Raw genomic sequence first — 24,406 nt, 5'->3', positions numbered from 1 at the left:
GCTATTGGCCATTCGGCTCTTTATTAGATCAATTTGGTGTTTTAGACAGGCAAAGTAACACAGCTCACAGTTAAATAAATGCAACATAGAAGAATGCAACACATCTTTGCATCATTAAACAGATATTCCACAGCATAAACAACACATCTTCAACTAATATTCTATAACAATTATCGAGGTTGTTCCAATTTGGGAATCAGCATCTTGATGAATTTTGAGATGAATCTATTCTTCCTTTTTCTCAGGCATGTGTTCATTTACCTAACATTACATACATGCTGCGTGCCAAAAATAGTGACATGTCATAGGCATGCAGTTAACAGTTATGGTTCCTACATTCATATGTGCTAAGGGCCTAACGGAAAGATGGACTTTATGTTTTGCATGTGTATATGTATGTAGTGGGGGCACATGTTTGCATGTGTATGGTACACATGTGTTGGTGCATGTGTGGTGGTTGAAATTACCTGGCACAAGTGAGAAGGAAACACAGAACATGCAACAAACCCGCTTAGGAGTTTATTAGAGGGGTCGTGTACAGGCCAGGGGAAGTCAGTGTGCAGAGAGAGAGAGTTGGCACATCCAACTTTTAAAAGCTGCTTAGCACATGCACACAGGGTTGACACAGATGATGAGGCTCATGCATGTGTGCAACAGCTTAGCTGAGTCATACATGGATGATGTAATCCACACTGCATGTGGGTCACACAGGGCTCTTTAACATCCCCGGGGGCCATTAGGCACTTCTCCCTGAGGGCCCGTCTGCACGTGCATGGCCCCTAGAACCCGGAAGTGTCAGCCTTATTGTGGCTGAAATCATTACATTCCACCCTTTTGTTTATTATAAAAGTTTAGGGTGTTTGAGGTCTTTAGTGGGTGGGAATGGGGCATTTGAAGGTCTCTTGTGACTGCTTCCTGCTGATTTTGTGGGTGTCAGACAGTACAGATGCTTGACCACATCCTGGGGTCGCTGATGACTTTTGTGTTTCTACCAGGCTCTGTGGAACAGGCTGGCTGGCAGCTTGACCCTCACAAGATGCTGGAAAGGCAGAAAATTATGTCTGGAAAAAAATTTTAGATCCCGGTGATTAAGGGAGGAGAGTTCCAAGATGGAAGATAGAGGATTTGTTGTTGTTTTTTTTTTTTTTTGAGGGGGGAAGAGGGAATTTTCCAGGGGATCCCGAGACCAGGAATAATAAGGGAAGAACTAAATGATACTTATTCTGGGTGATTCTGATCCATTTAAATAGGTCCAATTGGCTCTCTGGAGCTTATGAAAAAAATGTTTGAAAAGAAATAAATTTTAGACATATTAAATGCTTATAATTACAATGGTATAGTGTTGGAAGAGAAGATGATAAGGAGGAGGGAGGAAAAGTAGGGGGAATTATTGGAAACGGGAATTATTAGACCCCTTAATGTTTTACTTGAAGCGAATCTAAAGGCACTTGTTCTCCTTAGCATCATGGTATTACCTTAACATCCAGGAGACACTGCTGCAGTCAGGGACAAACCTGTTATGTTAACGTCTGTTTTGTGAGTCTGGAGCTGTGAATGTCCCCAAACTCATTATTGTTCCTTACCACCTGGGCTTTTGGCAATTCTCATACCTCTGACTCTATGCTTAATAATGGTCCCTGTAATAACAGCTGAGCGGTTAACTGGAAATTTAGGCATGGCATTGGAGATACAAAGAAGTTGGTAAAGCAGATAGGAGAAAGAGGAAGAGGGAGAGTAAGTATATGGAGTTTTTGGCACAGGAGAGTTGAGTACAGTGATGAGACTTATTTTTCGTGAACTGGGGTCCTCTGGAAGTTAAGGGAACAGGGCCCTGTTTGAGTTACCATATACAAGGGGGTATCTTGACCTGGAAGAGTAAAAGGTTTAAGGTGAGACAGGTGGATCCAATGAGAGAGTCCCTTGAGCTTGGCAGCTGTGGGAGTTACAAGAATCACTTTAAAGGGGTCCTGCCATTTAAGGGGAAAGGATGAGTGGCATTGGTCTGGGGGATAGACTAGTACCTGATCTCCTATTTTAATTGGCGGTGGCCATGAATTGGCACACAGTTGAGGTGATGAGTAGTCAGTAAAATCCCGTAATAGGGAGCGAAGATGGGATAACAGCAGAGCAAGCAGGTGATCAGGAAAGGGAGAAGTTTTTTGGATGAGAGGCTGGGAGTTAAAACCGACTGCCCATACATGATTCAAAGGGCAAGATGGAAATGGGGCTTTTGGGGAGAGCCCTAAGCCTAAGAAGGGCCAGAGGCAAAAGTTTTACCCAGTCAAGATGAAGCTCCTGTGACATCTTAACAAGAACATTTGAAGAGGAACCACTGAAGAGCTGATGCGCCGGAGGTCTTGAACCAGGCAATAGGTTCTGTTAGGTTTTTTAACAGCAAGTATAGGGTTGTTTAAGGGAAAAGATTTTATGTGGACTCTGGGGATCTGAACTCTTGTCCTCATACTTGCATGCCAAGCTCCTTATCCACTGAGCCAGTCCCATTGCCTATTTCTTTTTCAGGTAATTAACAGAGATATGTGGGCTGCAGTCACAGTGGGGCTGTAGAGGATGCTGGGGATAGGCAAGATGTCTGGGACAATCACAGTGAGACACACAAAAGGGGTTGAAGAGTCTCTTCAGGGTGCTCCAGGCCCCCACAAAGCCTGCCCAGAAATACTCAAAACACAAAAGCAGCTTCAAGACCAGATGGTGCTCTCACTCCCACACGGTTGCTGACCCAAGCCCTGCCTATAGAGCAACAGTTCTCAACCTGTGGGTCTCGAATCCCAAGAGGAGTCACATATCAGACATCCTGCTTATCAGATATTTACATTAAGATTCAGAACAGAAAAGTGCAGCTATGAAGTTAACAGTGAAATAATTTTACGGTTGGGTGTCCTCACAAAGGTAATACAGCTTCAGCCGACATCCCATGGGCATGAGCATTAAGTCCTTTGAAGACCGCCCATACCCCAGCCATGTGTATGCACACAGAAACTTCTGCAGATTTGTCCTACTACAAACTGAATCTATTTGTAAAGTTATTTGTAGGACAAGATACATTCTAGGCTTACATATTACTTTTGTCTATCGGCATCTTATAATCCTTGGATTCTTGGAAATATACTTTCTAAAAGCAGCGATCTTTTATTTAGAAGCCTGAATTAATGAAGATCCAGGCTAAAATCCTAAGCCTTAGAAACACACTACCAAGATTTATACTTATTCAAAAAGAGCAACATAAAATTGAATTTTAGAATAATCCTATTTGACATAAATTGAGAGCACCCATCACTCTTAGAATTCTTGCTGAGATATGGATCATTTGGGTTAAGAAATTCATTACTTTGCCTAGATTCTAGTCATATTTATGGATATAAACTCTCCCTTATGTGAAACGAAAGCATAGCTAAAACACTAAAGTATTTTTTCTCAACCAATCAGGAGCCGTCACTATAGAATAGACAATGCCATCAAGGCTGACTCAGGGAGCACTAAGTATGGAGTAGGAGTCAGAACAATTTAGCATTCTCTTAGGAGTCACCCAACTCTTTCTGAAAGAGGTCAATCTCGCCATCGAGAAGAGTAAAGCAGTATGCCCACTGCATGCCTGTTCTCCACCATATGAGCTGATGAACTCTGTTGTCTCCACAGAAGCTGCGTCGAATGCTACCTGTCTGCAGATGGCCAGGACCAAGAGTGCATGGAGAAGTGCCAAGCCACCGGCGCCACCATCAGCGAGGAAGGTGCTCCTTGTCTTAAATCCATAGCTCTTGAGAGGCAGAAACCGTGGGAGTCAAGGGACTCCCAGGATCTTGACTTCATTTCTACCAGGATCTAGGTGCTGGGGTTCTCTGTCCCCTTTTGAAGGATAGATGCATTTTCTAAAGAAATAATGGCACAAGAAGCAAGCAATTTAAAGTCATGGCTATTCTATCAGTCTTCGGTTCTGTTAGGGAGTTCACCCCTGCTTGACAGGGGTGCCTAGTGAATTCTACAAGGCTGTGTTTTCCAAACTAGTAAGACAGAAATTGGAAGAAATGACTCTTAACTGCCATTGACAGCCTGAAATTTTTCTATATCACAGGTTTGCTTTATGTCAAGATAAGATAAAACCTGCCCTAATGGTTTGCCTGACTGCACTTTACAGATCCTGGAAGTGTTCTGCTCAGGAGCTAGCTGGATTTTGTCTACCCCTCCACTGTTCCTCCTAGTGATTTTACTTCCTCCCAGTCATGGGTATTACATCACCATCCATCCCCCCATCCCTCTTGACTAATCCTCCGAATTCAAGAAGTCCCTCTTCTAACTGCTAAGAGAGCTGGGCTTCTGCTTTCCTGTCATGTTTAATTATTTAAAATGAGGATCTAGTGGCAAAATCTCATCCCAAATATTTAATGCCCCTGCATGTTAGATGAGCAGGAGAAAAGACATTTAAAAAGAGATGTGGAGACTTTACAACAAAGGAGATGGCCGCTATGCTTCAAAATTGTAGTGATGCTACAGTTGAGCTACTGGGTGGGTCAGGGCCTGATGAGTGCTCATAAAACCCCTCATCTGTGCTTTTCTGGTGACCAAGGATAAGTCTGCCAAATAGCAGCGAATGGAATGAGATGCTGTGTGCTTTGTCTGATAAAGGTGAGGCACATAAAAGCACCGAGAAAGAGCAGCGTTTGTGGCATCTCCACATCAGTAACTAGCAGGCATCTCAGAGCATCCTCCAGGCTCACGTCCCAGCAGCGGGGGTATTCACCAGCTGTCTCTGGGAGATGAGTAAAAGTTGCAGAAAATGCCTGCAAATGACTGGGAGTCGATTCGCCAGCAACACGGGACAGGCAGTGTGCGCTGAAAAGGAAATGAAGCAGCGGCTCGCCAGCCACAGGTGTGAACAGGGCAGTCGCTGTTTTTGGCAGAGATGCTCGCTCTGGGGAGAAAGGCTAGCTTACGTGGCTTTTAGAACATTTATGTTCTTTGGGTTTGGCTGACATCTCCTTAAGAGAGGAGGATATTACTGAAATCAGCCAGTGGATTATTAACCCACTCTAAGCACTAATCTGGACAAATGTGAGGAGGCGACACGAGATCTGGCCAAGTTAGGTTAAAAGACACCTTTTCAATCGCCTCCTTACAAATCATTTTGAACTTCTAGCCCACTGATGTTGTTGTCACACTGGGTCGTTGTCACACTAGTTTGAACAAACGACCTCCCTCATCTAAGGGTCTCTTAGCCCCGCTTTTCCTCTGCTGAGGACGTGGAGTAGACAGACCTACTGTCTAACTCACATGAATTTACCCATTGTGCATCTGTGCCCTGGGTGGGCACATCTAACATTCATTCTGTTTTATTGAAGGAGTCGTGCTTCTTAATTTACCCCATTATTCAGACACTCAGATCCTTGTTACTCAGAGCTTGCTCCACCAGATACTATCTCTGAAAAGTTCACAAAATAAAGCACCCACAGTCATATACATTTTCGAAATGTATTCACAATAAGTCAATGTATTCATATACATTCTGGAAATGGGAAACTCGGGATCCCAGAGCTTTACAAGTCTTCATAATTGCTATGTACATTAAATATGGGTGTGGGTCTCCAAGAGGGCCAGGAGAGGTACTCATGTAAAAGAGATATCCAAATGTATCTCAAAAGGAGAACCACTCCTCAACACACACCATGACCACCTTTGGGAAACCGTTTACTTCCAGAACTGCTAACTGATCCCAGAGCTGATGTCTTAAAACACAGGGTTGTGAGTCAATACAGACATTTATGTTTTCTACGTTCTTTGGATCTGCCTCTCCACCCCCACCACCACTTATATGTTTTCCTTCCTTCATTAAACATGATTTCCCAGACTGCCTGAGATCTTATTTTTCCCTGTATTATTCAGTGGCAGTAATTCAGGTCTCACAAAGAAGGGGAAAGAGAAAGAAAGAAAGGGCCATTTTCTATGAACAAAAGAAAACCTTAGCGGCTAATTATGCAAATCTTTCATTGCACATCCAATCATACTATTTCAACACCCAAACACTGCAAAACGGGGCCCATTTAGCCTGCAAAAGTCAGGAAAAGGAACGGTGGAGTAATTAAAGCACAAGGGGGGAGTTGTGAATCAAAGGTCAGATCTGCAGTTCCATTAAAACCTCAATAATCTTGGCCAAGCAAAGGAAGCCTCCCAACGCTTCAATGCGGCCATTTGAAAGAAAATAGAGAAGCGGGATTAATATTACTGACGTGAGGAGGCTAAACCAGCCACATACGTTCAGCCTGAAAGCTTGGCGTCCCATTGAGTTCAGAAGAGGGTGTGAGCTCTCACTGCTGCAGCAAATACTGAAGAAAGAAAATGCTCCAAAATGCCAAAACACTCCAAGACTTCATGAATCTTAGTTATTGGAGTGGAAATTAAGCACTGGAGAGGTGAAAGTCATATAAAGAGGACCAAACTATGACTTGAACAAGGGTACCTGCTATTTACCATCAAACACATGAAATAACACAGGCTGAGTTGCCAAAAGCTTCCCAAATCTCCTCATCCAAGACATCTTATTAGAATGTTTATTCTAATAAGTCTAATAACCACCTAATGCCCGAGTCCTGTGCATATCACAGTCTCTCCCATTAGAACAACCAAGCTGGGTTCCCAGACCCAGGTGAATAAGATTGTTATATGCATATGGGAATGATCTAACATGAAAAATTTGCATGAAATTTCTTAATATGGATATGTACATAAAGAGATGCTTCTAATGAGTTCAAAACCAGTTCAGGCCATGTAAATCTATCTCATTTAGAATGGTGAATTTCTGATTTACTAGTCCCTACTATCATGAATGATAAAGGGCTTATCAGTCACAGGACCTATCAGGGGTTTCTCTTAAATTTAAATGCAAAGACAAACAATGACAACTTAATATTTCTATATTTTATGGCTAGCATTTCTGCGCCCTAAATAGCCCTAAATAGGCTCTTTATTTTTTCTTGTAAGAATGCACACACACGCGCACACACACATACACACAAATTCTATCAATACCTTTTAGAAACTTAAGCTGTTGGGTAGTGGTATCACAGACCTTTAGTCCTAGCACTTGGGAGGCAGAGGCAGGTGGATCTCTGAGTTCAAGACCAGCCTGGTCTACAGAGCAAGTTCCAGGACAGCTAAGGATAAACAGAGAAAACCTGTTTTGGAAAAAAAAAAAATTTAAGCTAATGGGGAAAAAAAATCACACTCCAGAAAGAGTAGGCCCAAGATTACCTGGGATAGTTTGATTTTCATAGTCTGTCTTAATACACTATTATTGGAGCATATGTCTTAGAAGTTTAGATTCAGAGCAAATGTTATTTTAATTATAGGTTTCTGAAAAACTGTTAATAGTTTCATCAAGAATTTCCAAATTAGAATAAGAATTGTAAAACTAATCTGTTTGCTTTAATTCAGAAATACTAGAGGAATCTGGCAGAGTAGCTGGACCATCAGAATTTTTGATGTGTGAACTAAGAGTTTTACATTTTTATCACCATAAATAAAATTTTATTACTAATTATCATGAAATTCACATTTCTAACTCTTAAGCTTCATAAGGGAAAACATTCAGTTTGGGAAACCATTTGAGGAAGATCTCGCTTTCTTCTTAGGAAAGAAGGTATACTGTGTGTCGGAGAACCTGGGTTCCTTTTCATCTGAGACTCCCCTTTATCCTACGGGTCTCCGAGATACAGAACCCCTCTGTCTCGGCTTCCTGATATTAATTTTTTCTCACCATGTGACAAATGCCAAGCCAGCAATTCAGGCTGCACCATGGAGAAGCCCTCTCTGCCAGTATCAGTGTCCATCTGCCCCGAGCAGAGTGTCACCTAGCCAACCTCCCAGATGCTCTGAGCAGAGAGGAACACATTGCCCCCCCCCCCCCATTACCATCATCATGGCCGTTCTATCCCCCGGGCAGTGGTGGGCACCTGCACTGTGCTGCTTTCTCTTGATTGAAGTCTTCCTCCATCAGACAGAGGGAATTCTGATGGTCAGTCCTGATTGACCACATCTGCTATGCTTCTCAGTTCCCATCCGACAGAACTGAAAACCCTAATTTGCATACTGAAAGACTCAATACTGTTTTGCTTTAAAAATGATCTCTTTTGAAATCTCATTTACCCTAATGAATGATTCTTTCACCTGCAGATTTTTCAAAGGATACTTCTGTTTCCTGCTCTCTACAAGGAGAAAATGAATGTCTTATTACATTCCTAATAACCACAGACAATGAGGGGAAGGCCATCATCCACAGCATCAATGAGAAAGGTGGGTAGCTTGGGTTCCATCGTCAAGGTCAAGTGATACTACCTTTCGAGGCACCCAGACAGTCACTTCAGGTGGCTTGCCAGGAAAAGACATTTCAAAGTTTGGGGTAAAGGGCTTCTCCCAAGGTTGAAAAGATCCTTCATTAAAGCTTTTGTTGTGTTCCTGCGTCTTTTATGAAGATGAGGTAACGTGATAACTTTCATTGTCCCAAGCATCACCTCCTTGACAGCTAGCTGCTGGCCCTGAGGAGAGGTGAACCAAGAAAACAAAATACAAACTGGTTTGCTTTTCTGAAAAAAAAAAAAAAAAAAAAAAAAAACAAAACCTAGCAGGAAGGAGTAACAGATTCTAAAACCAAGTTAAAGTGGTGGTTCAAAAACTGTTTCATTGTGCAATCACCGCTTGAGATTGTGGGATCTTCTTGCCTCTCCAAGCCTCTATTTCCTCATCTGTAAAATGGGAAAAACAGTGGCACAAACTTTTAAGAGATAACTCAAGGAATAAATGGAACAATGGATGTAATATACATGCCAAAAGAGGCTTCCCAGCAATGGTCCATTAAAAGAGACTCTTGGATCAGGAAAGACACAGGCAGCAAATCAGGTTATGGCTATAGATGTCGAAGTGTCAGGACAGCTAGCATACACCTCTAATGCCAATATTCAGGAGAATGAAGCAGGAGGTTTGCTTTGAGTTTGAGGCAGCCTCCACTGAGTGATGTCAGACCAGGGCAGCCAAGAGCCAATTGTTTCTGTGCTTTTGTAGATTTTCAATCATTGTCAACTCGTGGAATCAGTTTCCTATGCACCCCTAGAAATTTCATCTCCAGCTAAGGGAAAAGACGAGTTTACACACCATGGAAAGGGAAGCAGTGGAGAACACATCTTTAAGAAGCTTTCAAATTGTGTGTGTATCAGACTCCCCTGTTTATCTAAAAGGCTGTTATCCCGAGTCAGCAGGCCTGCATGCGCTGGGTCTGCATTCCAACAATCCAACTTAGCACAGATGGTCCAGGCGCTTTTGGAGCCACTGTGCTAACAAACCCTGGCGGCGTTCTGAAACACGCACAGGTGACTCACATTTTCTGTCTTCCGCGGTGACCTACCCCTCCCTAAAATGTCCCAGAGAAATGACAGCTGTGTTAAGTGACTTCATCAGTCTGGGGTTTGGAGCCCAAGGTCCGGCCCAGACAACAGCAGAACACACAGCGGATGGAGTTTGTTGTGTGGACTTGCTTTTCAATGCGCTGGGAGAATGTTAAGTCCTGATCTTGAAATCAAAGCTATCAAATTGATGATCACACTAAAGGTTGAAAAGAAACCAAATACCTGCAAAGTGGGTTTAAACCTCATGTTACGATCAAGAAAATGGCCAGAGAAATGTCACATTATCCTGCCAACAGAGCTGGAGGTCGGGCACAGTTCGTGAAGTGTGGGGATGACTGGGGATGTGGATTTGATTCTTGGGAGGGCAGGATACTCCCGGCATATTTCTGAGAAATATAAACACAAAATGCATTTTGCAGTCAGTTAAGGAAGCCGGGTGAGTCACACTGTGTAATAAGCAAGTTATTTCATAAAACTAAAAAAAATCCTGTCCCCTCATTATGAGCTTTATACAGTTACAATTACAAACCCCCATCACTGTGTTTGTAGTTGTGGTAGTGATTTTAGCATGTTAACGTGAAATCAAAACCACCCCTTAAATTGATTCTATTGGGAAATCACATCCGGAACAACAAAGCGACTTTCCGTGGAAGGCCGTGTTTTCATGTGTGGGTTTCTGTAGCATGAATAATGGAAACCCAGAGACAGATATTGGGGTTCAGTCTGAAAACCAGGAAAGCAAAGCAGTCAAGCCATCAGAGAAGTCTTACCTCTACCAAGGCTGGGCAACTGCAGACTCAGCAGATCAGAGCCTCTCTCCTCCTGGTTTACGTTCCCTCTAGTGCTGGGACTAAAGGCCTGTGACTTTCTAGTACTGGGATTAAATGTGTGAACCACCTCCTCCTGGATTTGTTTCTGCATTGATTTTGTGTAGCCCAGAATGGTCTTGAGACATCATTTTCTCTGTCTCCCAAATCTTGGGGTTAAAAAGAACAGGGTTTCTTGAACTCTTAAAAGAGAGAGAGAGCAGGCTGTCCCTGAACAGCGAGGACACTGTCAGCAGTGGAGATTTAGACTGCACAGGGATGAACTGAAGGAGAAGAGCGGGTTCCAGCCAGGCTGAGGCCCGAACAAGTACCCAGAGTCAGAGTCGTGAGCAAGAACCCACGCCAAACCCCAGGGTCAGCTGGCAAAGAACTCCTCTGGAAAGAAGGTCTTCAGAACGATTCCGGGGAAGATATTGAAGCTGCAGCAGGTCCTAATGGACCATTGCTTACAGTTGACTAGCCAGCGGGTGCAGAACCTCTCGCCAGAAGACCAGTAAAGCACACAAGCCTCTCAGAAGTGGGAAAAGAGGATGGGCTACCTACTGTCCCAGGCGGTCAACCTCATATGGTCTGGGTCGACAAAGAAACTGAAGTTTAAAGAACCTCTCCCTCTCTTGGACTCTAGATGTGACATCAAAGCGGGGCAGCAAGCCCCGTCATCTTGGCAGCCTGTCCAACCAGGTTCCAGGCTGGGTGGTTCTGAAGCCGCCTTTGTCAGCCATGTCCTGTCCAAACGTGGTACTGGTATCTACGGTCTTTACCGCGCCCACTTCCAGAGCGTGAGGCCTATCAGAGAGACAAATTCCACCTTGGTACCAGCGAGAACAAGCTTCGCTTTGACCCGATAAAAGAGAGGTCGGGTCGGTGTGGCATGAACCTCAGGGACGCGGGCCTGCTGCAGTACTCCGACTGGCAAAGGCAGCCCTTCCTTCAGAAAGTGCTCACCATCTTCTCGATCCACGACCGCAGGGCACCTACACCTCCTGATTCAGAAAATGTGGGGGTTCTCGATGGCCCCTGCTCGGGCTTATATATCTTTGCTGGCCAGTGTTCTGGGTGATGCAGGTATTGCCTTTCTGATCCCTACACCCCGCTACAGGTTTCTGGGCTTGGCTGGCTTGATTTTCTTTTTTCTTTCTTTCGTGCCCACCTCCCCCACCCGTGGAACGTGTCTTCAGCTGATCAATGCTGTCTCGTTACTGAACTCTTATTCGTTCTTTTATTCTTGTACACAGTGTGAGAAGCGCACCAACACGCCATCCGTCAGAGGACGCACAGATGTCCGGGTGCCTTTCTATTGTAGTGTCTTATTTATCCCCTAGTCTTCTGTAGTAAGCGGAAGAGAAGGAAAAACAATCTCCCTGAGATTTCACAAGATCTCCTGACAGGCCCAAAAATACCTCAAATGTCCCATTCCTGGGCAGGCCTGGTGCTTCCAGAAGCCCCAAGGTGTCAGGAGTTCCTTCCTCCCTAAGCTGAGACCTGTGGCTCTCAAGTTAGAAACCAGAATGAGAAAGAAGGTCAAATGAAAACCAGGAAAAAGCAGGGAGAGGTTAATGCTTCCCAGTGTCCTCTAAGCAAGCTGAAAGGGAGCTGGTCCAGCATGCTTGCTGTTGCTGAGGATGCAGGCACAACCTTACATCCCTCATCTTCCTTCTGTATCTGGATAGAGCAGTGGTCCTCAACTTCCTTAAGGCTGCAGCCCTTTAATACAGTTCCTCATGTTGTGGTGACCCTACCCCAACCATAAAATTATTTTTGTTGCTACTTTGTAAAGGTAATTTTGCTACTGTTATAAAACATAATGTAAACATCTGTGTATTCCCATGGTCTTAGACTACACATGGGAAGGGGTTGGACCCCCTAAAGGGATTGTGACCCCCAGATTGAGAACCACTGGGACAGCATGTCAGAGCCTACAAGTCATATAAGATATAAAAAATATGACAGCCAAGCCTTCTTTGCTGGAAGAAGCCAGCCACTGCAGGTGATACATCTGCGAATTGAGCTTGGACGATCCAGGCTTTTGCCTTCTGGGAGACAGAAAAGGGAGAGGAATACACGTGTGGTCACTGTCCCTGTGTTTATGGGGCCCTTACTAACCCCCATGTCACTCCTCGTGTTTCTTATGTGCTGAATCACTATCTTTGCTTATTTTTTTATTTTTTTAATTAATTAATTTATTTATTTATTAAAGATTTCTGTCTCCTCCCCGCTTCCGCCTCCCATTTCCCTCCCCCTCCCCCAATCAACTCCCCCTCTCTCATCACCCCAAAGAGCAGTCAGGGTTCCCTGCCCTGTGGGGAGTCCAAGGATCTCCCACCTCCATCCAGGTCTAGTAAGGTGAGCATCCAAACTGCCTAGGCTCCCACAAAGCCAGTACGTGCAGTAGGATCAAAACCCAGTGCCATTGTTCTTGAATTCTCAGTATTCCTCATTGTCCGCTATGTTCAGCAAGTCTGGTTTTATCCCATGCTTTTTCAGACCCAGTCCAGCTGGCCTTGGTGAGTTCCCAATAGAACATCCCCATTGTCTCAGTGTGTGGGTGCACCCCTCGCGGTCCTGAGTTCCTTGCTCGTGCTCTCTCTTCTTCTGCTCCTGCTGAATCACTATCTTCAACAGCCCTACAAAGGGGGCACTAGTGTTATTCTTGACCTACAGGAGAGGAAACTGAGGCATGAAAACAAGGGTACTGCTTGGTCTTGCAGTAATTACTCCCAGAACTCCTTGCCTGGGGAACTCTGACAGCCCGGCTTAGAGCCCAGGCTCTTAACCACTGTGCTACACTGCCTCCCACTGGGTGCACAACTGTAATAAATACCTGACCCTAAATGACGTTGTTAGCATTGTCCAACAGGACGGTCAAGGCAAGCTCTGGATGAAACGTGATGTTTTCTAGAAGCCTCATTAAAAAGTCAAAAAGAAAATAGGTGAAGTTAGTTTTCTTTACCTTTGAGTCGAAAATATTCTCATTTCAACATGGAAAACAACATAAAAATCATTTAGATTTTACATTTTTCATACTTAGACTGTGAGATAACTGTTTAGGATTTGTAGTACAACCTGCTTCAGATGTCACATTGCCAGTGCCTGAGAGCTACATATGGTTCAGCTACCAGCTTAGCCAGAGCTAAGAATTAGGTGGTCAGGACCTCAGCGTTAGGTACAGCTGTGACCCAACTTGACAGGTGGTATTACACACAGGAGCAGAGCTACCCCTCTCCTCCCGCCTAGTTAGCGCTCTTCAGTCTGAGCCCCAAAGGAATATCATGCAGAGCATGGGAGGTAGAGGCCTGTGCTGTGAAAACCTGCCTCGGAACACGGGTGGAAATCTTTTCTTGAGAAATTCACAGTAGCCTAGGACCTTAGGTTCTTAAAACGATTCTCTCTCCCAAGCCACACCTTCTCCTCATTGACTCCCTACTTGAGCATCCTCCTGATTCTCTCTCCAGCTGCAGGTCCTCGCAAACTGTGTCCTGCTGTGAACAGGAGCAATATGAACATTGCTTAGCCAAAGATATAGCTGGGTCCGTATATTTTCCCAGGGACTCAGCCATGCTTCATTTGCTGGCTACAGTACCTCCATTAGCCCTTGGTACTATCGTAAGCAGGCCATTCAATTCTGCTTGTTTCTTCACAATGTACCTCCATGGTTTTCCACCCAGAAAAAGTATATGAGATTAGGCATCATGCCACTAGAGGGTTATTCAGATTCGGGTCTGAAAAGCCACTTGATCCATCCTCGGTGTTCAACTCTCCATTATTAACTATTTAAGAGTGACGTTTTGGAAGCTAGAATAAGCGGGGTTCATTTCTCCCCCACCGACTGTGGGGTGTGGCCTCACTTCCTGTGGTGGGATGCAGATATTTAATGATCATTTGATGTGGACTTTCTTCCCAGGAAAGCAAAAGAAGGGCTTAATTATAATGTTCCATTAAGAGATTTATCATCTTGCTGGCACATTGCAAGGGCGATCAGTGATCTTACTGGCAATGGAGGAAGGTGCACTGTAACTGCAAAACTACTTTATACCATCCGTCGAGCCAAAATAAAATTTCATAAAATCTTCAAGTTGAGAATATCTGATTCCCTACACTTCCCTGCTCGTAAGAGTGACTTAGATACGATTAATAATATATATCCTGTGGTATTACCCAAAACCCACTGAAACAATATTTTGGGGAGGGGTCTAGGAGGCTGTGGTTTTGATAAGCAAGACTACCTCAACATGTCATCAGGGCAATCGAGGGAGCGCTGTGCTTTATTTCACAGATGAGGTCAAGGGACTCAAGGATTGAATCCAAACAGCGACTGTACATCAGATGAGAATTGAACCCACCCTCTTCTAGTCTAGGAAATCAGCATTGTACAAAACAGAAAGCTATGATTATCTTCTGTCTTTACAGGGGTAAGGGGCAAGGATCCCACAGTAAAGGGGAATCTTTTCTGTTCTGGAGGTGGAACCTGAACCTTTGCACATGCTAAGCAAGTGTTCCACACTCCCAGTCCTCTGTTTGTGAGACACGGTTTCACTGTGGAGCTCAAGTTGGTCTTCAACATGTTCTGTATCTGCCTGCTGCATTCTGGGATTGCAGGCATGAGCAACCGGGCAGGACTAATAATTTTTATTATTAAATAATGAAATAATTAGACTGTTCATGATTCAATGAACTCCTTGACAAGACTGTCGCTCTGCTGTATAAAAGTTCTAAAGTCAACCGTCCAATTGAGTCACCTCTCCGTATCTGCAGGAGATTGGGTCCAGAGCCTCCTGGGCCAAAGAAACTAAAACCTGTGAATACTGAAGGCCCTTATACTGGCATAGAATTTACATGTCTTCCCACATACCTGGAATCATTTCTAGGTTTCTTGCAAAATATGATGCAGGGTTTGAGATGTAAGTTAGTAGAGTGCTTGCCTTGCACAAATGAAGCTCTGGGTTCAATCCCCAGCATTGTATAAAACTAGGCATAGTATGGCACATCTGTAATCCCACACTGGGGAGAAAAAGGCAGGAAGTTCAAGTGTTCAAGGTCATCCTTGGCTGTAGAGTTTGAGGCTAGCCTGTGATGCAAGAGATGTTAAATAGAAGAAAGGAAGAAAGGAGGGAGGGAAAGGAAGAAAATAGGAAGAAAAGAAGGAAGGAAGGAAGGAAGGAAGGAAGGAAGGGGGAGAGGTAGGGAGGGAAGAAAGAAGGAAGGAAGGAAAGAAAGAACGAAGATTGAAAGCCAGTGCAATGTGTCTGCTATCGAATATATATTACACTTACTATTTAGAGAGCAACAGCAAGGGGAAAGACAGGGCGTGCCTGATAAAGACATATTTTCAATCCATAGTTTGTTGAATCTGTGCATGCAAAACCAATGATATGGAAGGCTGGTTATAAATTCATTTTTTAATTGTTGTGAAACTTTTATTCCACTGAGACTAAATACAAAGCTCTCTTTAAAACAAGTAGCTCAGTTTTAGAAGAAAAAAGTTCAACAGAACAAGAAGATATCACTATTTTCCCTCTCCTGTAGAAAATACGTGACTTGAAAAACCCAGTGAGTAAGGTCTTTCCATTCCATAAGATGGGGGTGTAGCTTAGAGAGAGAAGAATTGTACAATGTGTTCAGTGCAAAACACTAATTGTCACAGCTTCTAAAGATTATTCCATCTGCTCCACAGACTGCCCCAAACCTCCAAACATCCCCATGATCATGTTGGGAGTGTCGCTGGCTATCCTGCTCATCGGAGTCGTCCTACTGTGCATTTGGAAGTTGCTGGTGTCATTGCACGACCGGAAGGAAGTCGCTAAGTTCGAAGCAGAACGATCAAAGGCCAAGTGGCAAACGGTATGTGAACTCGGGGGACCTGAAAATGATGGGGGACTCAGCCATGCCCTGTAGAAAAGAAGAGGTCAGTTGTCCATGACCACTCTCTGTGTAGCCCCAGCAGCTTTCATTTCTCTCTTGCTTAGCGAGCCAGAAGAGCCCATTGTCTGGTTCCGGGTTGTCCTCACGACACCCGATGTCTCAGTGTGGTGGGCTTGTAACACCTGGGGAGGCTCATGAATCTCCTGCTATGGTGGCTTAGGGCTGTCGTGGAGGCGACCTCATTAAATAGAGCCTAGGTTCTATAGCTAAACTTTTCTGCAAATTGATTATATGCCGGCTAATGGGATAATGTTAATGGAGACTGTGACTGTTCATGCCAATTTCCATGGAAATACTTGTTGCTGATATCATGGGCGACAAAACAACATTGATAAGCCTTTTTAAACACCAAGCAGTTTTTTCCCAAATAACATAAAATTTAAGTAGCTACATGAAATAAACTTCTAAATATATGTATTCAATGATATAATTTAAATGTCTTCTCAGTAGGCAAACAGAAAACAAGACTACAGTTTTCAGTGTTGCTTTTCCACAGGAAGAGATAATTACATTTCTAGAGACCCCTGGAAACAATTTCATGGTTTTAATTTCATCTCTCAATCTCTAATGGTGTGTCTAGCTATCTAATAGCAATTACCTTACATCACTGATTCCAACAACAGCGAACTCGCTGGAGAAAACACAGGCAAACACAATGTGCCTTTGGGTTCATCTGCCTAAATAAATTGATGGCAACACTATTTCCCCTATATGGCTCTCCTCAGTTCTGAAAGAAAATAGAATTTTCCATTTTTGATAATGAACATTTATAATGGGTGGGATGATTTCAAACTAATCATAATGTACATCTCAGGGGAAAAGCTAATAAAATTTAATCTACCTCATCTTTGTAAAAATGCTTTAGTTATAATGAACAAATGTGATCTATGGACCCAGTCTGAGTCCTGACTTGGAAGGGTCCGGATGTAAGATTTTGTTTTTAAGACGACTGAGGAAAGTTTGATGTACTCTAGATACTAGAATGATAGCAAGGATGTATGTTTGATTTGATCAGATTTCACCAAGGCCTGGTGACTTCCTGAGTGTACAGTCTGTAGTTTTTAGTGAGGAAACTGGTGTGTAGGAGTGAGGAGAAATGAGAACAGGTGTTGTACTTAAAAGAATTCAGCCAAAAGTTCAGGTCTCCCCAAAGTCTTGGTACAGGTAGAGTTGAGCCCCAATCATGAATTCGTTCTAACAGCCTTCGTTTGAAGCGTCTGGAAATAATGAGGTGGGTATTCTGATTCTGCCAGCAAGCCCTTGGCTGTTTTGTGATGCGTGTCTACTAACCAGCATATTTTAATGCTCTCCGACGCGGGTGTGAGTACTGACAAATGATTAATATCTTTAGAATAACGTTTTAATTAACAGTTAATTTCCCCCAAAACATGAATTGTTCTCCCTCAGGAAGCTAAACATGACTGAAATTCAAATGCCTAAATTTAGCTGTTTCTTCGTCTAAAATGGGACAAAACCACATATTAGACAGATAAAAGCATAAATGGAAAATATTATTTCCCCGTCAAATTGAGTTTCTTTGAATAACAAATGTTTGATGTTCCCGACTAGATGATGACCAGGTAATAATTATTCATTTACATGCAAAAGAGGTTCAATTCAATATTCAGCCCTAATTTCACTAACACATCCTCTTCCTGGGACAAATGTATGCTTGGCGCGTACACTTAAAGGTCTTCAGTTTAATTCAGTTTTTATCTAAAACCTATTTCTTCTCAAGGGGTGAACTTAACTAAGTCTTAAAAAGCAGGACAGAAAAAACAGCGCAGTCACCTGACCCATCGAGCTCCACAGACTCATAAGGGGACAGAGTTGAAGACACATCTTGGCTCTTGCCCCCTGAAACATTTTGTCAGGACTATAAAGAAAGGTTATCTTTTATTACATTAAAAAAAACTCAGCATTTTTCTTCTGGAAATACAAATAGAAGACATTTAAATTCATCTTTGATTTGACAGTTTTTCTTCTGGAAAACAAGTGGACTTGTGACAGAAAAAAAAAAAGGTTCTCCCGCCATTTCTTGCAGCCATGGATTGACTTTGTTCTGTCCTAAGCAAATCGGGTTTACAGGTCGCAGTTAGGCAGTCACTAAGGAAGCTGTGAGCCATGATGGAGCCTTCTCGTTACCGCTTTTGCTCAAGCCTCAGAAATATGCCACTGGCTGCCAGAATCCAGGCTTAGGCTAGATGTTCTGGAGAAACTCGGCCTGGACACCTTACACACTTAGAACCAGCCTTGTCTAAAAGTGGACACTCCCCCACCATAAAGCAGGCGTTAAGCCTGAGTCTCAACTGGACATCCCACAAAGGTCAATAATAAATATGGTACTGGCCATTTTCGCATCTGCTGACAAAACCCAACCCTAGCATGCTCTCCTGAGCTCTGATCACCGTCTGAGGTCAGTACACACCTCCTTCCCCCACCTCAGCAGTGCTGTGAACCTTTCCTTCTCTGGGTTCCATATCTCCCTTACCTTCCTACTAGGGTGGAATCTTAGTCCATTGACCGTACACAAGGGACCCCTGAACTATCCCAGACTTGAGTAAATGAAGTAATTTAAAAAGAAACAAGCCGGGCGGTGGTGGCGCACGCCTTTAATCCCAGCACTCGGGAGGCAGAGGCAGGCGGATCTCTGTGAGTTCGAGACCAGCCTGGTCTACAAGAGCTAGTTCCAGGACAGGCTCCAAAACCACAGAGAAACCCTGTCTCGAAAAACCAAAAAAAAAAAAAAGAAACAAAAACTTCATAAAAGTGAATGGTTAACAATCTACAAAATGACATTGCGTCATCCCCTTTAGAGTACTTTAAAATCTATTTTGTGGGGTTACAGAGAGCCTCAGTGGGTAAAGCTTGCAAGAAAGAAGACCTGAGTTTACATCCCCAACGCCCTTGTAAAAGTCAGACCCTCAACTCAAATCTGCAACCCTAGTGCTGAAGGACTTGGAAACAGGCAAAATCCTAGGGCTCACTGGCCAGTCAGTCTAGCCAAAATGGTGAGCTCCACAGCACTGAGAGACTGTCTCAAAGCGGGGGTGGGATAGAAGACGACACCCAGCACTGACCTCTTGCTGCTTATACACATGCCACACATAAGCAAGCATACCTGCACACACATGTTTAGCACGTGCACACACACACATTACAATTCTTCTTCATGAGGGAAGTAGGTACATTTTAGTATGATTGACAGCTATGGAGTGGGGCCTACAAACAAAAATCTAAGCAGGCCCAGATCACAGCCAATTTATTTTCCTATTCCCTAACCTCCCTATCTCTCTTTCGTCCAGGCTTCAGCCTGCATCCCCACCCGCAGCTCATGCTATCCAACTCTGTCTCTTCAATTGACTACTTTGTCAACTAATTTCTCTTCCTTAAACTTCATAAAACGTCTTCTGAATGTTATTGCAAAAGAGACTCTACACCTACCTGAGACCACACAAGTTTCTCTGAATCTTTAAGAGCTCTTAATTCTTGTGGCAGCTGGATTAACTAGCCAGACAGACTTTAGGAGTAGAGACAGTACAGCAACCCAGCTTTTACCCGCCATGGACTCTAGCCACGGAACTACCTCTACTTACCCTCAATACAGAGATGGCATCTGACTCTCTGAAGTCATATGACCAAAGGCAACATGGCACTTTCTCAAAGGTTGGGACACTGGCTCTCAGTAGGACAGAAGCAGCTTCTGAGTGGGATGGTTCCAGGAGATGTGTCTGTTTCCCTCATTCTTCGGAGAACAAATACGATTTTGCTTTGTCAAGTAGTAGATAAAATTCCTTCCCCCAGGGAGTTGAAAGCTATATACACTTTCTTCCTAAAGCCCCATGATAAACCAGGCACAGTTTATTCTACAGGACCACTGAGTGTACTGGGCTTCTTCACAGAGTATAGAAGGGGGTGACTATGAGTGTGTTGGTGTTCCTTACACAAACAGCCCTGGAGATTGCTAGCCTGCCAGTCTAGCCAAATCGGTGAGCTCCAGGCTAAGCAAGAGACTCTGTTTCAAAACATAAGGCAGAGGGCCAGGAAGAATGGCTTTAAGGGTAATGGAGCTTGTGACCAAGCCTGCTGGACTCAGTTTGATCTCAGAACCTACATGATGGAAGGTGAGAAATGGCTTCCAGGTACCCTCTGACCTCCACAAGTACCCTCTGACCTGCACAGGTGCCCTCTGACCTCCACAGGCATACTGGCACATGAATGCCCCTCTTCTAAGTAATTAAGTACAATAAAATTAAAAATAATAATTTTAGAAGTATGCATATGCATGTGCCACACCAAAAAATGAAATAAAGCTGAATAAAATTAAAATTTATCGAAAATCATTCAAATAACTTCCAAGATTGAGCTTGACACTCCAATTTGAACTACAATGTAAACATTTGAAGATATTAAAGTGGTATAATAACAAAATGTATCTTTTTTTTTTTGAACCCTTTTCCCCCTGTCCTTTAGGGAACCAATCCGCTGTACAGAGGCTCCACCAGTACTTTTAAGAACGTGACCTACAAACACAGGGAAAAGCACAAGCCTGGCTTCTCCATAGATGGGTAAACAGACCTCCTTCGGCCAGGGGAAAGTCAACTTCACTGATGTTAAAGGTTAATGCACTGCTTGATTTGCCTTTCTTTGTTGACTTAAGATAATACTAGGTCATTTGGAGATCAGGCATTCTCAGCTTGAAGGTGAGACACTGTTGGCAGGTTCAAAAGAATCAAGAGAAGAATATCCTAAGTGAAGAGGTGAATTCAAGATCGCTTGAGGAATATGAACCCTGTTGCACTGATGCCTCAAAAAAACATCATCAAAATGGTTCATGGGGACTTGATTTGCATTTGAAAAATGTTCAGAATTATAATCTCATTTGCTTCCTAAATCCAGCTACCTAAAACCTTTGTCTCCACAAAGTCACCGAGTCCTTATGGTTCTATTCTGTACCCACACTGACTGCTTTTTCTAAACATGCAGAAAAATCTCCCATTTCCTGGAGGATTTTTGTTTGTTTGGTTGGTTGGTTTTTTAGTTTTGGTTTGGGGTTCTTTGAGACAGGGTCTCTCTACAAAGTCCTGGCTGTTCTGGAATTGACCAGGCTGACCCTGAACTCACCAAGATCTGCCTGCCTCTGCCTCCTGAGTACTGGGATGAAAGGTGTGTACCACATCATGCTAGGCAATTTTTTTTTTTTAAGTACGAGAAATGAGATTCTGGTTTCTCATCCACAGAAAGAATACAGTTCTTCCTGTAATATCCCAAGTGAAAGATTGAAAACTAAATGTTAGTAATTGCCTTAGATTTGTTCACTTACAAGTTATTTACACAAACAAGTGTTTTGTTTCACAGATGAGGAAGGAGTAATTTATAAATTATGTTGCTAGTAAGACTGAAGACAGGGTCTAATATGCTCAGTTTCACTCTTGTCCCCAAGTCCCCCCTCCATCCTTCCATATTTCTTAATTGTTTCACCCAGCTTCACAGTCTTCAAAACTCCACCTTTGTCATATGAAAGTGTCCATTTAAAAATAACTCAAAGTGGTTAGCTTATCAAAAAAAGTTTCAGGACTATAAAAGGAACCTTGGGTAATAGAATAAAAGGTCACATGACTTTACACCCAGCATGTCCCTCATGGAGTCTGGGCTTCCCGTAGGACATTGCCATCCCGTCCACACCACCCAGCATTCACAGCCCAGCTTCACGGGCTGAATTTGTCACCCACAGGCTCTAAAAAGTAAAAACCACTTACAAAATCTACACCGGCAGTCAGCAATTCAGTAGCAGAATGGAGAGGAAGTCGCTGGAGACTTTTTGTTTCTTCTGGTTACTGCTGCATTGCAAAGCTCTTTGCTCTCGCTAGATCTCCACAGAGAAGCTCAGAGCGTAGGCGGAAGAGCCGGGGACAGACTCTCCATCTTCTAACGCCAAGCCTTTGCTCTCCCTACTGCCTTAATACTCTTTTGTCAGTAAAACGATAGAAGGCTTGTGTTAGTTATGGCATAACTATCTTAGTTTGAAAGTCTACTGACACGAAACAAATAGCGCTTAGGTCCCTGGTATGCGGGCCAGTTGCTAGATTTTTGCGCATTGTGGATAGTCACGTGACTGGATAAGTCACGTGAAACCATTCACTAGATGAGCAGCTTCTTCAGAGTGGCGGCTTCATGGTCATCCACTGGATTGTCAACTTAGTCTCAAAGTTCCTTCACTCCTTCCCGATATGTCTGTGTATGTTTTGATTGTCTGGAGTCTTTCTTTTCTGGATTTTTTAAATAACTCAGGTAAATTAGTCAGTTAGTACACAGCTAAACCTAAAAGAAAAAGCTGAATGAATCTCCTTGGATCCCTGAACGACCCAATAATATGGCACTCCCAATAATACGGCAGCACTGCCCCCATTACACAGGGCTGTGTGTGCTATTTTTGCATTACTGCTGAAATGAGACTTTAAAACATAGAGGTTTCTTTCACGTGTGTATTAGGAAGAATTTTTCTTTCCCTAAATACCGTTTTGACCTGAGGCAGGACCTTGAAAAGGCCAAAACATTGCCAGTAGTGCTTCTGTTCACTGAAGAGTTATGTTACATGAAGATGAGATGGTTGTTTTTTTTTTAAGTGGTTTTATTGTATTTTGCATTGGCATAAATAAACATAATTTAAACAGTGAACCTTGGTTGGATGAGAGTGTCTTTTATTTACTTCATATGAAACCCTCTTCTTATATCTCTGGATCTTTCTGTGGCTTACTCTGATGTACATTGCTGATTTCAGTCAAGGGCCAAGGAGAAGAACAGAACATTATCCCACATTGGGCAAAATCAAGTTCTTAGCGGGGCAGTGGTGGCGCACGCCTTTAATCCCAGCACTCGAGAGGCAGAGGCAGGCGGATCTCTGTGAGTTCGAGACCAGCCTGGTCTACAAGGGCTAGTTCCAGGACAGGCTCCAAAGCCACAGAGAAACCTGTCTCGAAAAACAAAAAAACAAAACAAAACAAAAAAAAAAGGATTGGTGTTATGGGCTCAAATATTTCCCTTGAGTACTGTCCCAAGGAACCATGTTAACCCCTAGAATCTTAGAGTGTGACCATACAAGTACAGATCTAATCGTTAAAGAGACAACTAAGTTTTAGTGGGGTTATAGTGAGGGGCTCTCATCCAACATGACCGATGTCCCCTATAAGAGGCGAGAGGACAAAAATGTACACAGAAACACAGTGACACAGGAGAGGACTGTCACCCATAAACCACGGAGGCTTGATGTTTACTCAGGGTGCTTTGTATGTACCTAGAAATGATACCTATGAATCAAATAGCAGCCCCGCCTTCAAGTTTTTGAGGAATACCCATATTGATTTCTATTTTGCTCTACAAATGTACATTCCCATCAACGTTTGTTCCCTTTCTCTCAAATCCACACCAGCATTTGCCGCTATTTTTGATTTACAATAACCATTGATGACTATGGTAAGATAAAAGCTTGGTATAGTCTTAATTCGCATTTTACTGGTGCCTAAAGATATTGAAAATTTTAATATATTTGTTGGTAATTTATATCATTTTTAGAAGTATCTGTTCATTTCATTAGATCATTTATTGGTTTAATTGATTAGGGTGTGTGTGCGTGCATGTATATATGTGTGTACACATGTGTATGTATGTGTACATTTTGTGTGTGTGTGTGTGTGTGTGTGTGTGTGTGTGTGTGAAGATCGGACGTCTACACTGTGTATCCTCTCCAGTTAGTCTTTATCTTACTTTTTGAGACAGAATCCCTGACTGAACCTGGAGTTTGCCAGTTTAGCTGGACTGGCTGGCCACATAGCTCCTGAGATTCTTCTGTCACACTCTTGCCCTGTGCCCCCACCCAGTCTGCTCTGTCTATATAATATTGCTTGCATGCATGTATTTTTAGAGCTGACCATTTGGTATGGGATATTAAAATGATATGTTCTTCCCTAAGGAAGGCTATTTCTCCCACTTCAGAATTCCTTAGATGCCTACAGTTCTTTGTCTAGAACTACAGGTTTGAGGTCACACGAGCTTTTCCCCATCCATGTTAACATGTCTGTTAGTGTCATCCTTGTTGTTGTTAAGGAAAACATGTTGAGACTTTATAGATGTAGCTTCTGACATATCTGAGGTTGTGAGCCACAATCTCACAGCAAATTCTCTGTTCCTCTGGCTCTTACAATCTTTCTTCCTCCTCTTCTGCAATGATTCCCGAGACTCAGGTGCTTAGAGGCTGAA

The 24,406-nt window shown here is 43.2% G+C and overlaps 1 protein-coding gene across 1 annotated transcript in view; it reads left to right on the top strand.

The window, feature by feature from the left end:
- Itgb6 (integrin subunit beta 6) overlaps nt 1-22,805 on the top strand; it is an 80,459-nt gene extending 57,654 nt beyond the window's left edge. The window contains exons 13-16 of the mRNA XM_041631554.1: nt 3,655-3,746; nt 8,179-8,298; nt 15,903-16,069; nt 20,624-22,805. Coding sequence (XP_041487488.1) covers nt 3,655-3,746; nt 8,179-8,298; nt 15,903-16,069; nt 20,624-20,722 — 478 coding nt within the window. The 3' untranslated portion in view covers nt 20,723-22,805. The remainder of the gene's footprint in view (nt 1-3,654; nt 3,747-8,178; nt 8,299-15,902; nt 16,070-20,623) is intronic.
- Nucleotides 22,806-24,406: the final 1,601 nt, after the last annotated feature.

The sequence above is a fragment of the Microtus oregoni genome, unplaced genomic scaffold (genome assembly GCF_018167655.1).
Source record: "Microtus oregoni isolate MIOR12 unplaced genomic scaffold, Mior012 000037F_ref0000500, whole genome shotgun sequence".
In the NCBI taxonomy this organism is placed as follows: domain Eukaryota; kingdom Metazoa; phylum Chordata; class Mammalia; order Rodentia; family Cricetidae; genus Microtus; species Microtus oregoni.
The sequence above is the reverse complement of the archived record's forward strand: the minus strand, read 5'-3'. Positions and strand labels throughout refer to the sequence as shown.